Below are 15,414 nucleotides of genomic sequence, written 5' to 3' on the forward strand. Positions count from 1 at the left end.
GGCGGGCGGCCCGCCTGCTCCTTGCGATGCCTGACCCGGCGGCTCCCCTGTCCCGGCAGATCTGCCAATATGAGTCTGTGCCTGACCACGCTCTGCCTCTGCCTGGGGCTGGCCTTCGCCGCTCCGAGAATAGACCCCGATCTGAACGGCCACTGGCAGCTGTGGAAGTCGTGGCACAACAAGGACTACCATGAGGTGAGCGCCCGGGGATCCGTGCTTGGCTCGCGAACAGCGAGTGCGCTGGGCCGGGCCCAGTCGACTGAGTCATGTCTGCTTTGTCCTAACGCTGGCTACAGTCTGCGCTTGGCAAGGATAATCCCCCTCTTCCTAGCTGCCTTTCCTGTGTTTGTGCATCGACTCAGCTGCACTGTACCCCTCGTTTTTGATACGAGGATGGCAGAAAGACCACCCCTTAAACAGCGATCAGACTTCCCATTCGAGTAGGTTACATTTTCCCGAGTATACAAGCTGTAACAAAGCACATCATCTGTGCAAGTGAACCTTGTTTGAACTGCCTCCATGAAGTGTGTTGTTTTCTGGCCCCTCAGAGAGAGGAGAGCTGGAGGAGAGTGGTGTGGGAGAAGAATCTGAAAATGATTGAACTCCATAATCTGGATCACACATTAGGAAAACACAGCTACAAGTTGGGAATGAATCAGTTTGGTGACATGGTATGTATAGAGGCATGAAACATACAGTTCTAAACAGCGGTGTGTAGTAGGTGGTGACTGCATGTCTTGAATCTTCAGACTTTTGAGGAGTTCAGACAACTGATGAATGGGTATGCACACAAGAAGTCAGGAAGGAAGTACAGAGGATCCCAGTTTCTTGAGCCCAGCTTCCTGGAAGTGCCACGATCAGTAGATTGGAGAGAGAAGGGATATGTAACTCCGGTTAAAGACCAGGTATGCTCTGATGGTGGGATTTTAACCAGTTATAGGTCCAATTTCCTGAATGCTATCTCTGCTTCCATAGGGGTAAAACACTGAAGCCTAATGCAAGCTTACTAAATCAAGTGCCGTTTTGATAAAATTGCTGTATCCCTTGAGGATTTTTACGAGTTCTGTACTAAACGTCTTAAGAACTGCAAAGGCTGTAGTATCTTCACTTGTACATGCTGGGACGGTGAAACTCAAGTTGGTCTTGTGGCTTTCATGTTTAGAACAATGTTAAGGGAAGTATAATTGCCTAATCTGTCTGGATTTGTAACTTGTGATTTCATTTCTTGCTTCAGGGTCAGTGTGGCTCTTGCTGGGCTTTCAGCACAACGGGAGCTCTTGAAGGGCAGCACTACAGAAAAACTGGCAAACTTGTTTCACTGAGTGAACAGAATCTGGTGGACTGCTCTCGCCCTGAAGGGAATCAAGGCTGCAATGGTGGTCTCATGGACCAGGCTTTCCAGTATGTGCAGGATAATGGGGGAATTGATTCAGAGGAATCCTACCCATACACTGCAAAGGCAAGTGTAATAGCTGAACTTGTATTGCAGGTGTCACATCTTTTGTGTGGGCAAACTATGTGTTGGGAAACATGCCTAGAAAGGAAGATGTCTTAAGTAGTCATCAGTTTGTGTGTTCTTCCTGTTGCATCTTTCCTAAGAAAACTAGAATGACTGCTAGCCCCAGTAGGGATCACATACTGTGCTGGTCTTCGAGGTCAAAATCTTACCAAACCAGTTGGAAAAACTAGAGCAAATATTTTTATTCCTCCCCCTCATTGCTGCCCTCCTATCGGATGTCATACCTTATCTTGGTTGACACACCAAACCAGGACCCAGCCCTTGTCAACAGTGCTACTTAGTTGTAGGGGTGCAATTCAGCTTCCTGTAACAGAGCTATTACAGAGTTGCTACCCATAGACCAGCTAGTTCTAGCAGCTGGTGTGATTTGGTTTTTTTAACAATATCTGTTGGCAATGTCTCAAGTCGTCCTTTTGGGATGAATGTACATAAATGTACATAATGTGCCTAGAAAGAGTTACTACTGCTCTGTTCTCCTCTCATGTCTGTAAATGTATCACTTTGAGAGTCCATAGTTTGGGCTTTTCACCACTTGGGAGTTCTGCTCACTATAGAGTATCTTTCCCTGCAGCTTATTTTGCGTTGACTGAATGTGCAATAGCTATGCCATTTGTAGTGAGCAGCACAGAAACTTTTGGATTTGGGTTCTTGTTCACCTGCATCCCTGCAACTTCAGTGTTTCCCTAGTCTTGGCTCTTCCAGAGATGGCAGTTGGTTATAGGAAGTGCCCAACTTGCCAAGTCCAAAAGTAGTCAGCTGAGATATACTCTGTGTCCCTCAAGTTGTATGGGGAGGGTAACTTAAGTACTAATCTTATCACACAGGTATATGAGGGATGTGCTTACTTCAGTCTGTTTCAATTTCATGGGGCCTGACTTCCAAACTAGGCCTCTCTCCTGAGGTATATGCCTATGACACCAACATTCATTGTAAAAAAAGATAATGTGAAGAAGCAGCACGAAATACACAAATGCTGTGTGTAAGGTCATATAATACAAATGACTAACTTCCAAATCATTCTGTACAGTTTGTCAAACTATGACAGACTAAAATTGTGGATTTTAAGTGCTTGCTCAATGAGCAGTTTCTGGATTGCTTTGTAATTAATGAATACTTGGCGCTCTTCCATTGCCCATTAATGCATTCTGGGCTTCTTTCCCTCCCTGAGAAGAGATTTGTCCTGCCCACCAAAGAAGGCAGGGTTCCAGGATGTGATGGTCCTTTGCATCCCGGTAAGGTTTTCCTTTTGGTCCCCACTGTCCTTTGCTTTTTCTGTACCTTTGAGAAACTCAAAAGCAGCTGTTATATTCTCCTTCTCCTTTCAAAGTACTGCTGAAGCAGTTGGATCCTCTTCAGTCCCTTGTTTTCAAGGCAGCAAAGTCACAGAATGTCTGGTAGTTCCTGTGTTCGCCTGTGTGTTAAGTGGAAAACTATGTAATAACTAGGGCTTTCTTTATTTAGGATGATGAAGACTGTCGCTACAAGGCAGAGTACAATGCTGCTAATGACACTGGCTTTGTTGACATCCCTCAAGGACATGAAAGAGCTCTCATGAAAGCAGTAGCAGCTGTGGGTCCAGTATCTGTTGCTATTGATGCAGGCCACTCTTCATTCCAGTTCTATCAGTCAGGTGGGGATTTGTTAGCTACTTGCATGCAGAGAACTTTTTTTGAATACTCAGTATGCATTATCTTTCAGTTTAAAAGCTGGGAAAAAAAACCGATGATCTTGCCATATAGGACGCAGTTAGTTTTAATTCTAGCCCAGGTTCTCCACACTTTGTACTTCTCTTGCATATGTGTGTATGTGTCCCTCTGTTTCTGCAGTGATAAACTTCACTTACGACTCCTTTCTCTGACTCTCAAGAAGCTATGCAACATTTAATTTGAAATATACAAAGCTTCTGGTGAGGGAGAAGGGTTTCCTGCTGATGAGCATGTTCACATGTGAGCTTGTGCCTCTGCAGGTATCTACTATGAACCAGACTGCAGCAGTGAAGACCTGGACCATGGTGTTCTGGTTGTAGGTTATGGCTTTGAGGGGGAAGATGTAGATGGGAAGAAATACTGGATTGTTAAGAACAGGTAAGATCCTTCTCTCTGTGCCTTGTACCCTTTGGGGATAGGGGAGAAGAGAAGGTAGCTTGTCATGTGTAGTGGGGGCTGGCGAGACAACAGTAATGGAAATCTGTGTGTGAAAAATGTGGAGACTGTTCTCAGATTGTATTGTATGACACAGGTTAAACCCCACTCGGGCTGCTGGCAGCCTAATAAAGTAGGCCCAAAGCAGCAAACTCGTTCTTCTGCTTTTTCAGTTAATTCAAGGGAGCTCAGTACTGAACAGCCCATGAAGCTAGTAGATGTTGAAGTGTTCCAGCAGAGGGGAGCGGGAGGAAGCCAGCTTGTGGGGATGTAATGGATGTTTTGGAAGCAGAGCACTCTTCACTTGTGTGAAATAGGGTAATGCTTGAACTTTAAAGATGGAGTTTCCTCGTAGGTCAGAGGGAAAACAATAAATCAATGCCAAAAGGCACATCACATGAGCTTGTCTCATGTTCTCAGCATTATTGGGCCACCATGCTCAAATGCTGCTTGCAGTCTTTGTCTTCCCTTAAAGTTGGCTAGTAGCAGTGTCTGAGCTTCAGGCACCTGTAATCCAGGATTGCACATCATGGTCTCCACTTAGTGAGAGGATGGCTGCAGTCTTTATTTCTGTGAGCTTGGGGTGCCTCTTCTGTAACTTGCATTTAATTGCTGGAAAGCACTTTAGTTTGGCTGCAGCTGTCTTGATTTTTCTCCACAAATGTGGAAGGCAGCAGTTCTAAACACTTAACTGGGAGGGTAAATAAAGTCACTTCTGAATATGAAAGCAAACCTTCTACTTTCATTTTCAGCTGGGGAGAGAAGTGGGGTGACAAAGGATATATCTACATGGCCAAGGACAGGAAGAACCACTGTGGAATAGCAACAGCTGCTAGCTATCCACTTGTATAATTTGAAGACTGAACATTTTGGTGCAAGAGGGGTTCTAAACTGAATGACCAAACCCATGTGGTAGACTTTTATCCTTCAAAAGTCAACTTGATTTTTTTTAACTTTTGAAATATGTTTTACATGTTGGTAACATGCCACTTGTTTAAATTAATGTAAATGTTGGTATGTAAACAGCTTGTAATATTGCTGGCTTTTGACTGTTTAATCTAATAGAATCCCCTTTGTATTTTTTTCCTTTTTTAAAATTTCAGTGTGCCCGAAGGTTTACTTTTTAAATAAATTCTAGTGTGTACAGATGATTTGGCTTTTTGGTCTGTTTTTTCCACTTGGGACTTTTATCAAATAAGCATCCTAAATCATATTGCTAAGTGAAGCCTATATGCATGCCTCTCTTCATCAGTTACTGAAATGCAGCCCTCTTTGGGAATGGCTAACAGCTGTTACAAAATGGAGTGTAGTATTTGTGACACAGCTATTTGAAAGGGGAAGTGGAAAGGGTCCTATCAACTAAAAAAGTAGAACTGGACCCTTATTCTTCAAATCTACTTGCTCCCCAGAATGTGTCTAAGTGAATTCTGGCTTGGTCCTGTGACCCAGATGTGATGCTGTCTCTGGTTCTTTGTACTTAGTAACAAAGATCTTCCAGTCTTTTCATGTCCTGCATGCAGCATCTCATCTCCACTTGGCTTTAATATCATCAGTGTTTTCTTATACCACACTTCTGTAGTTCGGAGTAGTTGTCTCCTTTCTGAGCATTACAGGGTAGAGCAGGAACACCTAAAGCACCTGGGCTCTTTGAGGAAAAAGCTTGTTTCTTAAGATATGTAGTACACTCCACCATCTTCCCCCTCTACACCAGCTTTGGCTGGGGAGAGGGGAGGGGGGCCAAAAGGAATTATATTCCTGTAGAAAGTGAAGTCATGACACTGTTAATCCCTGGCTACTTGATGGCTGACTGCATTGTGGTGACTTACACTGTGCCCTGTGCCTCTTCCTCTGAGAGGACTTTTCTCTGCAGGTATCTGTGCTGCTGAAACACGATTACTAGCTGTAACATACTGTTGTTTAGATGTACTTTGGGTACCAGTAGTTTCTGCAGAGGAGGATGAATTCTTAATACCGAAAACAGCTGTGGGGAAGACATGCCTTTTTGGGTGCGACTTGCCCCCTCTTGCATTTGGGCTGGAGAGGCAGCTTAACTGGCACCAGTTCAGAGTTTATGGACCCAGAGGTTTTTATGCACAGTATCCTTCCTGAGTTTGATAGCTGCGCAGGTACAAGGGAACACTTGGACTACAAGTTACGAAAGCTGAATTTCCTTGTTGTAGATAAAGTATGTCTCAAGCCTGCATTTCATAAACACTTTTTGAAAGGAAAACAAGATGAGGTATCTAGAACAATCAAAGCCTAACTACTGTTCAGTTGTGAGTCTGTCCACGTGCTGCTTATAGGTGAATTTTTTCAACCTGAATGTCCCTACAAGATTTTTTTTTTAAGAGGAAGAGCCTCCCTCATCCCAGTGGCTATTTAACAAGCCACAGAGCAGAAATACCGGTTAGAATTCAGCTATTAAGCTGACTTGCTAAGCCTGTTATGGAGAGCATCCACACTGCTTGGTGGAAGCTATGGAGGACGTGAATACGGAGCTCAACTGGTGGTCCTCTACAGGCTTATGTTCAGAAGGAAGTGGCAATGGTTTGTACATTCAAAATGGGAGGCAAATCGGAATGCTTCCAGGGAAGTGACTGCATAAGCTCCTTAGGCAGTGGCTGCTTTTCGTTCTTGCTGTCCCAGAACTGGGAGCAGAGAGAGACTTGTCTCTAAATGCTTTTGAATCCTGGAAGCTGACGTTACTGTGAGCTTAGCAGCACTTAAGGTGTTACTGGCTTTCTATATTGTTTAAAACAATAGAATATCCAGTGCAGGATATATACTGGTATATCTCTGTACTGGTACAGACCAATACAAAGCCTGCTAGGACTTGAACTGCTGCAAAAAGTGGGCAGCAGGGAATGGTGTTTGTTTACAAAGGCCAAGGTTAATAAAAGTTTCTGGGAAAACAAGATATGTTTTATGAACAGATGGGAAATGGAAGGGAAATAACTTTCCAAAGCATATGCACATGAATGGGAATATAGCTCACAAAAGAGGTATCAGCCTCTGACTTTTAGAAATAAAATGTGATACTACAACTATTTGTATGCATTGAAACTTGCTGACTGTTCTGGCTCAACATCCTCTCTTCTGAGTGGAATAATCAAGAAGAGGACGGGGTAAGACAAGGTCATACAGATAACTCAATATGTACACAGTCTTCTTAAGTAACAGCTTCACACAGAATTGCCTTACATGACACTGTAAACATTAAAATTTTGTTATGTTGCAGTTAGGCGCATTGGTAGAAATTTGAAACCTGTTACATTTCAAGAATTACATTAAATCTGGTTTTGTAATTCTGCTGAAGTGGCCTTATCTTCTGTAGAGCTGTTTCTTCTTTTGTTTACTTTGGAAGTGCTATGATAAAGTAGCAAATGGTTACATAACGGTATATGTCCTGTTAGGAATAAGTGTCATCTCTCTTCAGAGTTGTTCCTTTTTGAAGATACAGCAATGCACGTTATGCATGCATACACAGAAAGCTCCTGAGTTGTTCCCAGAAAAGCTATGGGTAATTAAAGCTCTTGATGACTGTGTTCCAAAATTTTTTTTTCCCTGGGCTGTCTTTAGTTTTATATTCCTACTTACAGCTGAAGTTTCATTAAATACTAGTGCATGTGTGTTACCAGTAAAAGGTCCTATCTAGACCACCCGGTTTAGGCTCTGTCTAAATTACAACTACTGTTGCTGTTAATGGGGTCTTGTACTCATATGCATATCTAAATATATTATTTGGGCACTAAGTTACATGAATGGTAGGTGGCAATTCCGTACAGTGATAAAGCTCTGCAGTCATTCCTTGCTTCGTTGTGAAAATGAACTGTTTTATTTAAATTTGGGAATAAAAAAGGTTTTGCATTTGGTTTCCATGTGCTGGTGTTTCTTAAATAGACTGTGCTTGTCCTAAAGGTCTCGTAAGAATAAGTTTCTCTGATCTGCCTGGTGAATGACTGTATTTATCAGTAGTTGGTCATGAGTTTCTAAAGACAAGTACTCTTGAGTTAAAGAAAACCATGAAAAGAAATTATTCCACTTACACATGAAGTGCTGCTTCTTTAAACTCCAGTGAGAAATTAATTTAATTGTCATGTAGGAAACTATTTATTTTCCTTTTAAAAACAGTAATTTTCTTATTCTATCTGTGACTGCTAAGTAGAATGGAATGTTGGGATTTTTAATGTGCATTGTTTTTCATCTTTGCTAATGTTAAATCAATTTGCAAACATTAACTGTGGAATAAGTAAGCTTATTATCCCCCTACACCATCCGTGCAGGAAATTAATTTTCAAAATATTTTGAAGGACTACAGTGACAAAATATTTGTCATCTCACTCTGTTGAAACCTTACAGGGAATCAAACATGATGAGTTGTGTATCTGACATTTTACTATAGTGAATGATTAACTGATCTGCATAAGGGCACTTGGCAAACACATCGTTTTGAGACAACCAGAGGGATAGAAAAATGGGAATATCCACTTCAAAAAACCAAGACGACAAAAACTAGCTTCGGCGCATCAGTTATGCGGTATTTGCTCTTTAATTAATCTCCTTGATGAAATAAAAAATCCTGCCATGTATCTCTTAAGGTTAATACCAATCAATCAGTTTTCACATATTAGAGATTAACTGCAATTTCTGGCTATTAACCAAGGAATTGAGCATACTCTGATGACTGTGATGATAATGTAAGCTGGTGCTTCTGCTTTCTAGCTGTCTTTGCACTTTATTAAGGTATTAGGCAGATTGAGAGCCCATTTCTAATTGCAGTCTGTCCCAATACACTTCACACTTTTTGTTAGGAAGTCATAGCAGGAAGCGCTAAGACTTAACTAATACACTGTTTTGAAAAAAGGATTGTTTAAGATGCCATCACTAATGGGGATGTTTTCTCTCATTCTGTAATCAGGGCTTTATCAAATCATTAGCGAAATTTCAGGTAAGTGCAGGGGCACCTAAAGCATTTGCAAGAAAGGATATAATCAGACCCAAAATTTCATTCGCAAAGATTCCATTCACGAAACCGAACCTAGATGACATTCAATAAGGCTCATCTGAAATCAGACAAGGAATCCAACCTGAAACTTCACTTGCGGCAGAGGAGGGTTGGCCACATGGTGGAGACGTGATCCATGGATTGATTAGTTTAGATATATTGGAGGCCTCAGAAGAAGCCACCTTCACTTGTGTTCACAAGGAACATGACTGTGCTTGCTTTCTTTTTTTCATGCTAAGTTGCAGAAAGATTTATTTTCCACTGGTCTTAAAATTGGATTTCTGCAGCAATTTTTGCTTCCATCCTGCTCATGTCTGCTGAAGAGCTACTGCCAACCTTTGTGGGTAAAGGAGCAAGGAAACCGTGAGGACAGACATTTATAAAATACATACTGGCTTCTTTTTAAAATGCTTCTCCCTTGTTTAGTTCCCTTACAGTTCTCACTACCTCCAGGAGATCCAAAAACTACTTCCAAGTGAAACCTAATAGCCTTTCCCAATAAAGTGATGCTGGGAAACACGTGTTTGAGAAATACCAATGTGTGTTGTCAGGTGTGGAGCTGCAGCTCTGATATCTGCTAGCTTGCCTTCTGCAGTCTTGCTGTTTTGGGAAGAAGTGGTCAAAGATGGAGCAAAGCCAGAGAGTGAGCTATTCCCCTCCCCAGCCACCTTCAGAAGATGGTTCTGGGTAAGGCTGGCTTTGTGAGGGCCTCCAGGGAAAGACTGTGTTTGGGCTGAGGAGGAGATGATTTTCCAGCCTGGTGAGGGTTGTCCATATGCTTAGTGACATCTGATCCACTTTGGACATTCATCTGGAATTAATTTTGTGTTTCAAAGTTCTTTGTCTGTATTAATGTGTGTTCCTCCAGGGCGAGAGTGGTTTAGGTGTGCTGTCCTGGGGTGCCAACTGAGGACCTTCTGAAGCTATTACAGCTATTACTTCATGCGTATACTAGGGAAAATCTCAAATCTCTGGAACCATAGTGGAGTTCTGGTTTTAATTCTTAATTTTTTTTATTTTTATTTTTTTTAATTACTAGTGAAAGCTTCCTGCACAGCGTGCATGCAGTGACATAAAACTGTTTAAAGTAAATGCTGGGCTGTTAGACACTCAAACCAGCTTAGGGTGTCTGGGAAGTTAATGCTGAAATGGGATGTTGAGAACTCCTTGAGGGTGTAGCACATGTCTTGGAACACACTTGCTTTTGCTTAAAATCCAAAAATCAAATGAAATAAAGGTGGCTTCAGAGCTGCCAAGTCACAGGTGTTTTTTCCCACTTAAAAAGGAATTATGTCTCTAAATGTATCTCTGTAATATATCAGTTTATGAAACTGATAACAAGTCACAGAAAAAAACCTAGATAAGGCTGCCCGCAGAGCTCTCTGAACAGTTCATTGCTGCATATGCAGGTGCCCAGTTTTGCTAGATATGTGCATGGCCAAGCGCATACCACGATCTTTTACCATAACAGCACAGCAATGCAAGAATTGTGAATACAAGTTCTTCTCAATAGCCTTCTTAACATTCCTTCTGCTCAGCCATGTTTACTAGTATTGCCGTTGGCTTTCCTCATTCAAGCATGAAGCACTGGCTGACAGCAGGGGGTTTTTTTTGGAAAAGGAAATATATACTGAAAACATCAGCCATGATGTGAAAGTGCATTGGCGTTTGGAGATTTATGATAATACTCTCCCGCAGTTGAAAGAAACCTCTCTGTGTTTATATGGAAATTGCAATGCCTGGTGCAAAGGTTAAGAATAAGCACTGCCGCCGTTTTGCTATTAGTCGCTCACTAGTCCCAGGAGGAGTTGGAGGGGACCTGTGTTTTCTGATTCAGTGCTGTTACGAGGTTTGGTCACATTTCTCTCGCAATATAATAGAGCATTTCTGGAGCAAACCTGTGGTCACCAGAAGCCCACCAGGGATTGTGATGAGGCATTATTTCAGCTGCCGTTCTTCCAGGTATTTCAACAAACTGAAGAGTCCCATTCTGCAAACCAGAAAGCACGGGAGCCTCCCTCCCCACACAGTTTTTGACCTAAAGGGACGCGCAGCTGAGGAGGGGAGAGGAAAAAGGCGTAAAGGCTGCCTGCCGGGGGCTGTGCAGCGGGTCGGCAGCTCTGCGTGTGCATCTGCGAGAAGGCTGGCCTTCTTCTTCGGCTTTGCTTTCTCCCCGCGTAGCTTCAACAGAGCTAAAAGGTAACCATCTGTGGCCCTTTTCCCTTCCATTTATCCTCCCTGCTTGCTTTTCATTTGAGCGGTCTCCTTTTTGTCTTCCTGTGCTGGAATAATGAATCACGCCGAGTTGTTGAAAGTGGGGGGAAACTGTCCATGCAGGAACAAAACAGGAAACCAGGCAACCAAAAGGGCAAAACACAGATCGTGCCTCAGCCGGTAAGCAAGCGCCAGACACGCCGGTCTCTCAGAGCTACGCTGTTGGCAGCACGTGATAGTGAGGCCGGTGTTGTGGCAGCTGGGTGTGGGGAAAAATTGACTTCTCTCTTTCCTGGTTATGTGCTGACGGTGCGTTTGAGCAAAATCGATGAGACACCACGAACGGCCGCGCCCCGGGCTGGGATTAGGCTGGCCTCGCACACTGAGCCCCAGCACAGCTGACCGGGTAATTGGGCAGAGGCGTCTCTTCAAAAGTGGTGAAATGCTCACCGGGGCATCTGCTCAGCAGCTGACAACAACGCTTAGGCCGAGCTCCGTTGATCAATGTGGGAGTACGTAGCGGTCATGGCCAACACCCTGTGCAAGCTGGCACACCAAACCCCCTTCAGCAAGCGGTAGTGGCCAGAACTGCAAAAGCTGCTCCCAGAAACCTGCTCGGCTCCTGATGAACAGGACCCTGCAAAACCGTAACGTGGATCATTGCACCGGGTGAGAGCAACCAGCCCCCAGGAAGGATCTCAGTGGGAACACCTATCTGTCACCAACCTCCATGAAGTATTAAAATCAGTTCAGTGGAATCATAGCACACGCTTGGCTTGAGGTTTTTATTTTTCTGTTTTCTGAAACCACACCTGTGCTTGTAGAAAGCGAGGAAGAAAACCTGGAGTGTTTTCGGTAGCGGTGCGTGGGGTTTGTGAGTATTGTCCATGATGATGTGAAGCCCGAACGGTAGGGACTGACTCCTCAAAACTTGTGGGGTTCTGTACCTCTGGGTAACTGTGCAGATCCTCTATCTCTGTGTTCATTTTGTCCCCTGCTTTACCCACATTTGGGCCTTGGATATCTCTGGAAAATAGATACTTTTATCTTTGCAGTCTTGCAGGAGTGGAATGATTTTATCACCTTTCCTCTTGTTAATCCCTCTCTTCTGTTCCATAGGTACAAACCTCCCTTTTCCTACAATGAACCTAACTGGTTAGTATAATCTATGTAAATTATGAGCTCTTTCTTTTTCTCTGTCAGTAATTGGCCTGAAGGGTACTGCTTCCATTTTATAAATGAAGAAAAGTCTTGCCTGATTCTTCCAGAAAGATCAGTTGCCTTTATTAAAAAAAACAACAAAACCTCCCTGCATGTACGTTTTCGTGGAAAACAGAATAAAGTACCGACTTCAGATCCACATGCTCAACGACACGTTTTTTAGCCAGTGTTTCTAACAGCATCTCCATTTCGGCCACCTTGCTTTCCCAGGGAACGGCGAGGGCCCCGGACCAGCTCCCTGCCACGTGGGGCCGGTGGGGCAGAGAGCAGGCACGCTGGCCACGGCCGGGCTGGTGGGAAGCCTGCCAGCCCCAACCTGTTCTCTGATCCCCCGTCTTGTGATTGCAGTCACAAGGCCAACTCCTTGCGGCTGGCTGTTCGGAGCAACTTGCCTCCCAGTCAAAGTAATTAGCGAACAACTGCTCATTTATGAGAGGCTGGTGGGGTTCCTGTGTTTTCTTTGTCTTATTGGATACCACTGGGTTTAGGTAGTTTGCTTTTGTTTTACTTCTGAAACAGGTGCAAAGGTGCCCTGAAGTTGGAAATAAGGGCAGGTCTGGCAACAAGTCAGAAAGCAGTGCTTTAAGAACAGTCGTGTGTATTTGCATACCTGGTACAACATAACTAGTATACTTTCCCTTCGACATCCTCCTCCAAAAGTAATAGGAAATGAAGCTGGCGTTGGTTTATATATAATTTTATGCAAGAAATCATTAAATACTGGCATAAAGGCACACGTGAACTAATACTTAAACGCATGTCTGTTCCATCATGTACTTGATGTTTCCATGTATTTTCAATTTTGTGCCATGCTGATGGGTATCTGAGGAGTAATATCAGCCATCACCTCCTTCGGTAGGTGCAGGCGGAGTTAGAGCACCTTTTTTGTGAGCGCTGGTCCACAGCAGCTTCCCTGTTCCTCTCACTGGCATTGATGGCAGCTCATGGTGCGTCCCCTTTCTTACCATTCCAACCACTAAATATGGTCTCGGGATTCTTAAAAAAAAAAAAAAAAAAAAGAAAAAAAAAGCTACATCCCATTTGCTCAGCTGTCTGGATGCCCTCAGACACCCTGGCAGCTGTCCATGAAAAGAAGTTGCGGCCCAGTATCTCAAGGGCTTTGTAGGTGGTGAACCCCACCACAGACACCCTGCGGTTCGTGTCAGAGAGCTGTTGAGAAATGGTCTGAACTGGTATCACACTGGGAAACAAAACTTTAAACTCCATCCTGAGGGTTTAAGAAGGACTCTGTAGAGCAGTCTGGTTGCAGGGTTGTGCTAGGTGCAGCAGAGAACATACAAGTACGTAAGGAAAACAGTATAGGTGCAGTAGGTCAAAGTGGGACTCTGGTGAACAAAATCCACAGTTCACACCAAAGAAAGTACCTGCTTTCTTAATCTGCATTTGGGGTTTGCATGGGTTGTTTATACAGGGAAGATACTGATCTCTTTGTAGATACCAGCCACCCGGCAGCCCACAAACTGGGAGCGTTATCATTTAAGCATCGACAGCAACCCCAACTGCAGTTGTTTGTCAGATCGGTGACCCAGCGCTAGCTCCTCCACTAACAGGCGCTTCTGGTGCAAATGCATGAAAAAGAACCATCATGGGAAGACTAGCAGCCGGGAGCTATATGCAGAGTTTGCTGTGAAATCATACTTAAATGAAGGCAACTCAGGTGCTGTCCCGCTGGCACTAGGGCACCGAGTGACTGACACGTTGCAGTACGCAGATATATAGTTCAACTGCCAGCACAGAAACACAGATCTTAGTCGCCAGAGTGTATATACCCACTGCAATACAAACTTTATTTCAGCATGTCCTGAAAAAGTGGTTGTTTTTAGGGGCCCTGTGGTTACAAGTCCCTGTTCTTGCTCTGTCCTTAATCGTCTCTCTTGGCCCTTTGGAAACAGGTCAAGGTGACAAGTCATCTTTCTTCTGATACAGTACTGGTATTGTTAGCTTACTAGACAAGCTTCAAATTATGCTTGGTTTTAGGTTTCCAATTTAAAAAATGCAAAAGACTTTTGCAATAAATTGGTGACAACAACAACAATTTGTGTTCTCATGTGGAGATTGCAGGGAAGAGAGAGAGTGACCATGTAGGTATAAAATATATGCATAAACATATATACATATACGCACATATACACCAGGTGCATATTTTTTTTGCAGGAAGACTTGATTTGCTAGCTTGCATAGTTGGAGTGCACAATTGCGTTCTCCGGTATAAAGTTGGCTATTACCTAAACCCTTGAAGTTTTTTCTACTTCCTCTTCTTTCTTGAGGATTTAAGTGTTGCTTGCGTTTTCTGTTGATAGCAGAGATTCAGGAAGCACATGACAGGAACAGAATAAACAAGTACACGCTGTACTTGCTGATCCCGGGCAGTTGTCACTGTTACAGCTTTAAAGAGTAGTAGATAAAGACCTGCAGAAAGAGTGCTTTGATACCTGAAGCAGTAGTGAAATCACATCCTCACCCCTGAGATAACAATACCTAAGGATAAATACCTGTCCTGTATAATTTTCTGTCTGCCTTTATTCAGCCTGCCTCTTCTTTATGAATAATAAAAAATAGCTGTAAGTTAAAAAATAACCATTGGAGTTTCTTGGCAGGAGTATTTTTAACTCCTGTTGTGTCCTAACATAATTCACAGAGCGTTCTTGTACCAGCATGGCTTGGGGGCATGGAGCAGGGGTGAAAATGAGCAGGTGAGGCAGAAGTTGCTTACAGCAAGGTGGTCCCCAAAAGAAACATCCCTATAATGAGACAGGAGGTTTATAAAGGCATCAGGATGTCTAATCCTTGAAGTGACCTAAATCCCAGTTTTCACACCCTTATTGCTTAACATGATCACACATTTCCTTCAATTAATAATTTTTGCTCTCGGTGGTCCATTGTCAACTCTGAGACGTGGCACTAAGGCACTGACAAGACGGGTGTGCTGGAGGTGGCTAGGAACAGCAGTATAACTTATATAAAAGCTTCAATCTGAAAGGAGAACCTTTCAAAGTAAAAAAAATGGAGGTTTAACGGTGGTTTTGTGGCAATAGTCATCTTCTGTTGCAGAGGACAGTGGATAAAAACAGGGAATAGGCATGATTTGAGTGTCACTTCCATAACAATTGTTTATTGTTTTTGTGCCATTGAAGGTTACCTGTCTGTAAATAACAAAAGGCATTTTCCTGTTCTCATGAGAATTGAAATATCCTGGCAACATTGCAGCCTTTTCATCTTTATTAATTATCCAAGACATATATAATTTGGAGTTTAAAAACACTGTTTCAGACACCACAAGACTTTTGATCTTC

At 43.2% G+C, this 15,414-nt stretch overlaps 1 protein-coding gene across 1 annotated transcript; it reads left to right on the forward strand.

The window, feature by feature from the left end:
- Positions 1–1,384: 1,384 nt before the first annotated feature.
- CTSL (cathepsin L) lies at positions 1,385–4,512 on the forward strand (the record flags this gene model as incomplete). Its single annotated transcript, XM_082013491.1, has 4 exons — positions 1,385–1,456; positions 2,981–3,149; positions 3,486–3,603; positions 4,413–4,512. The coding sequence occupies 4 exons, from the start codon at positions 1,385–1,387 to the stop codon at positions 4,510–4,512; spliced, it is 459 nt and encodes a 152-aa protein (XP_081869617.1).
- Positions 4,513–15,414: the final 10,902 nt, after the last annotated feature.

This window comes from Phaethon aethereus (genome assembly GCF_964289735.1).
Source record: "Phaethon aethereus genome assembly, chromosome: Z".
NCBI classification, from domain to species: Eukaryota; Metazoa; Chordata; class Aves; order Phaethontiformes; family Phaethontidae; genus Phaethon; species Phaethon aethereus.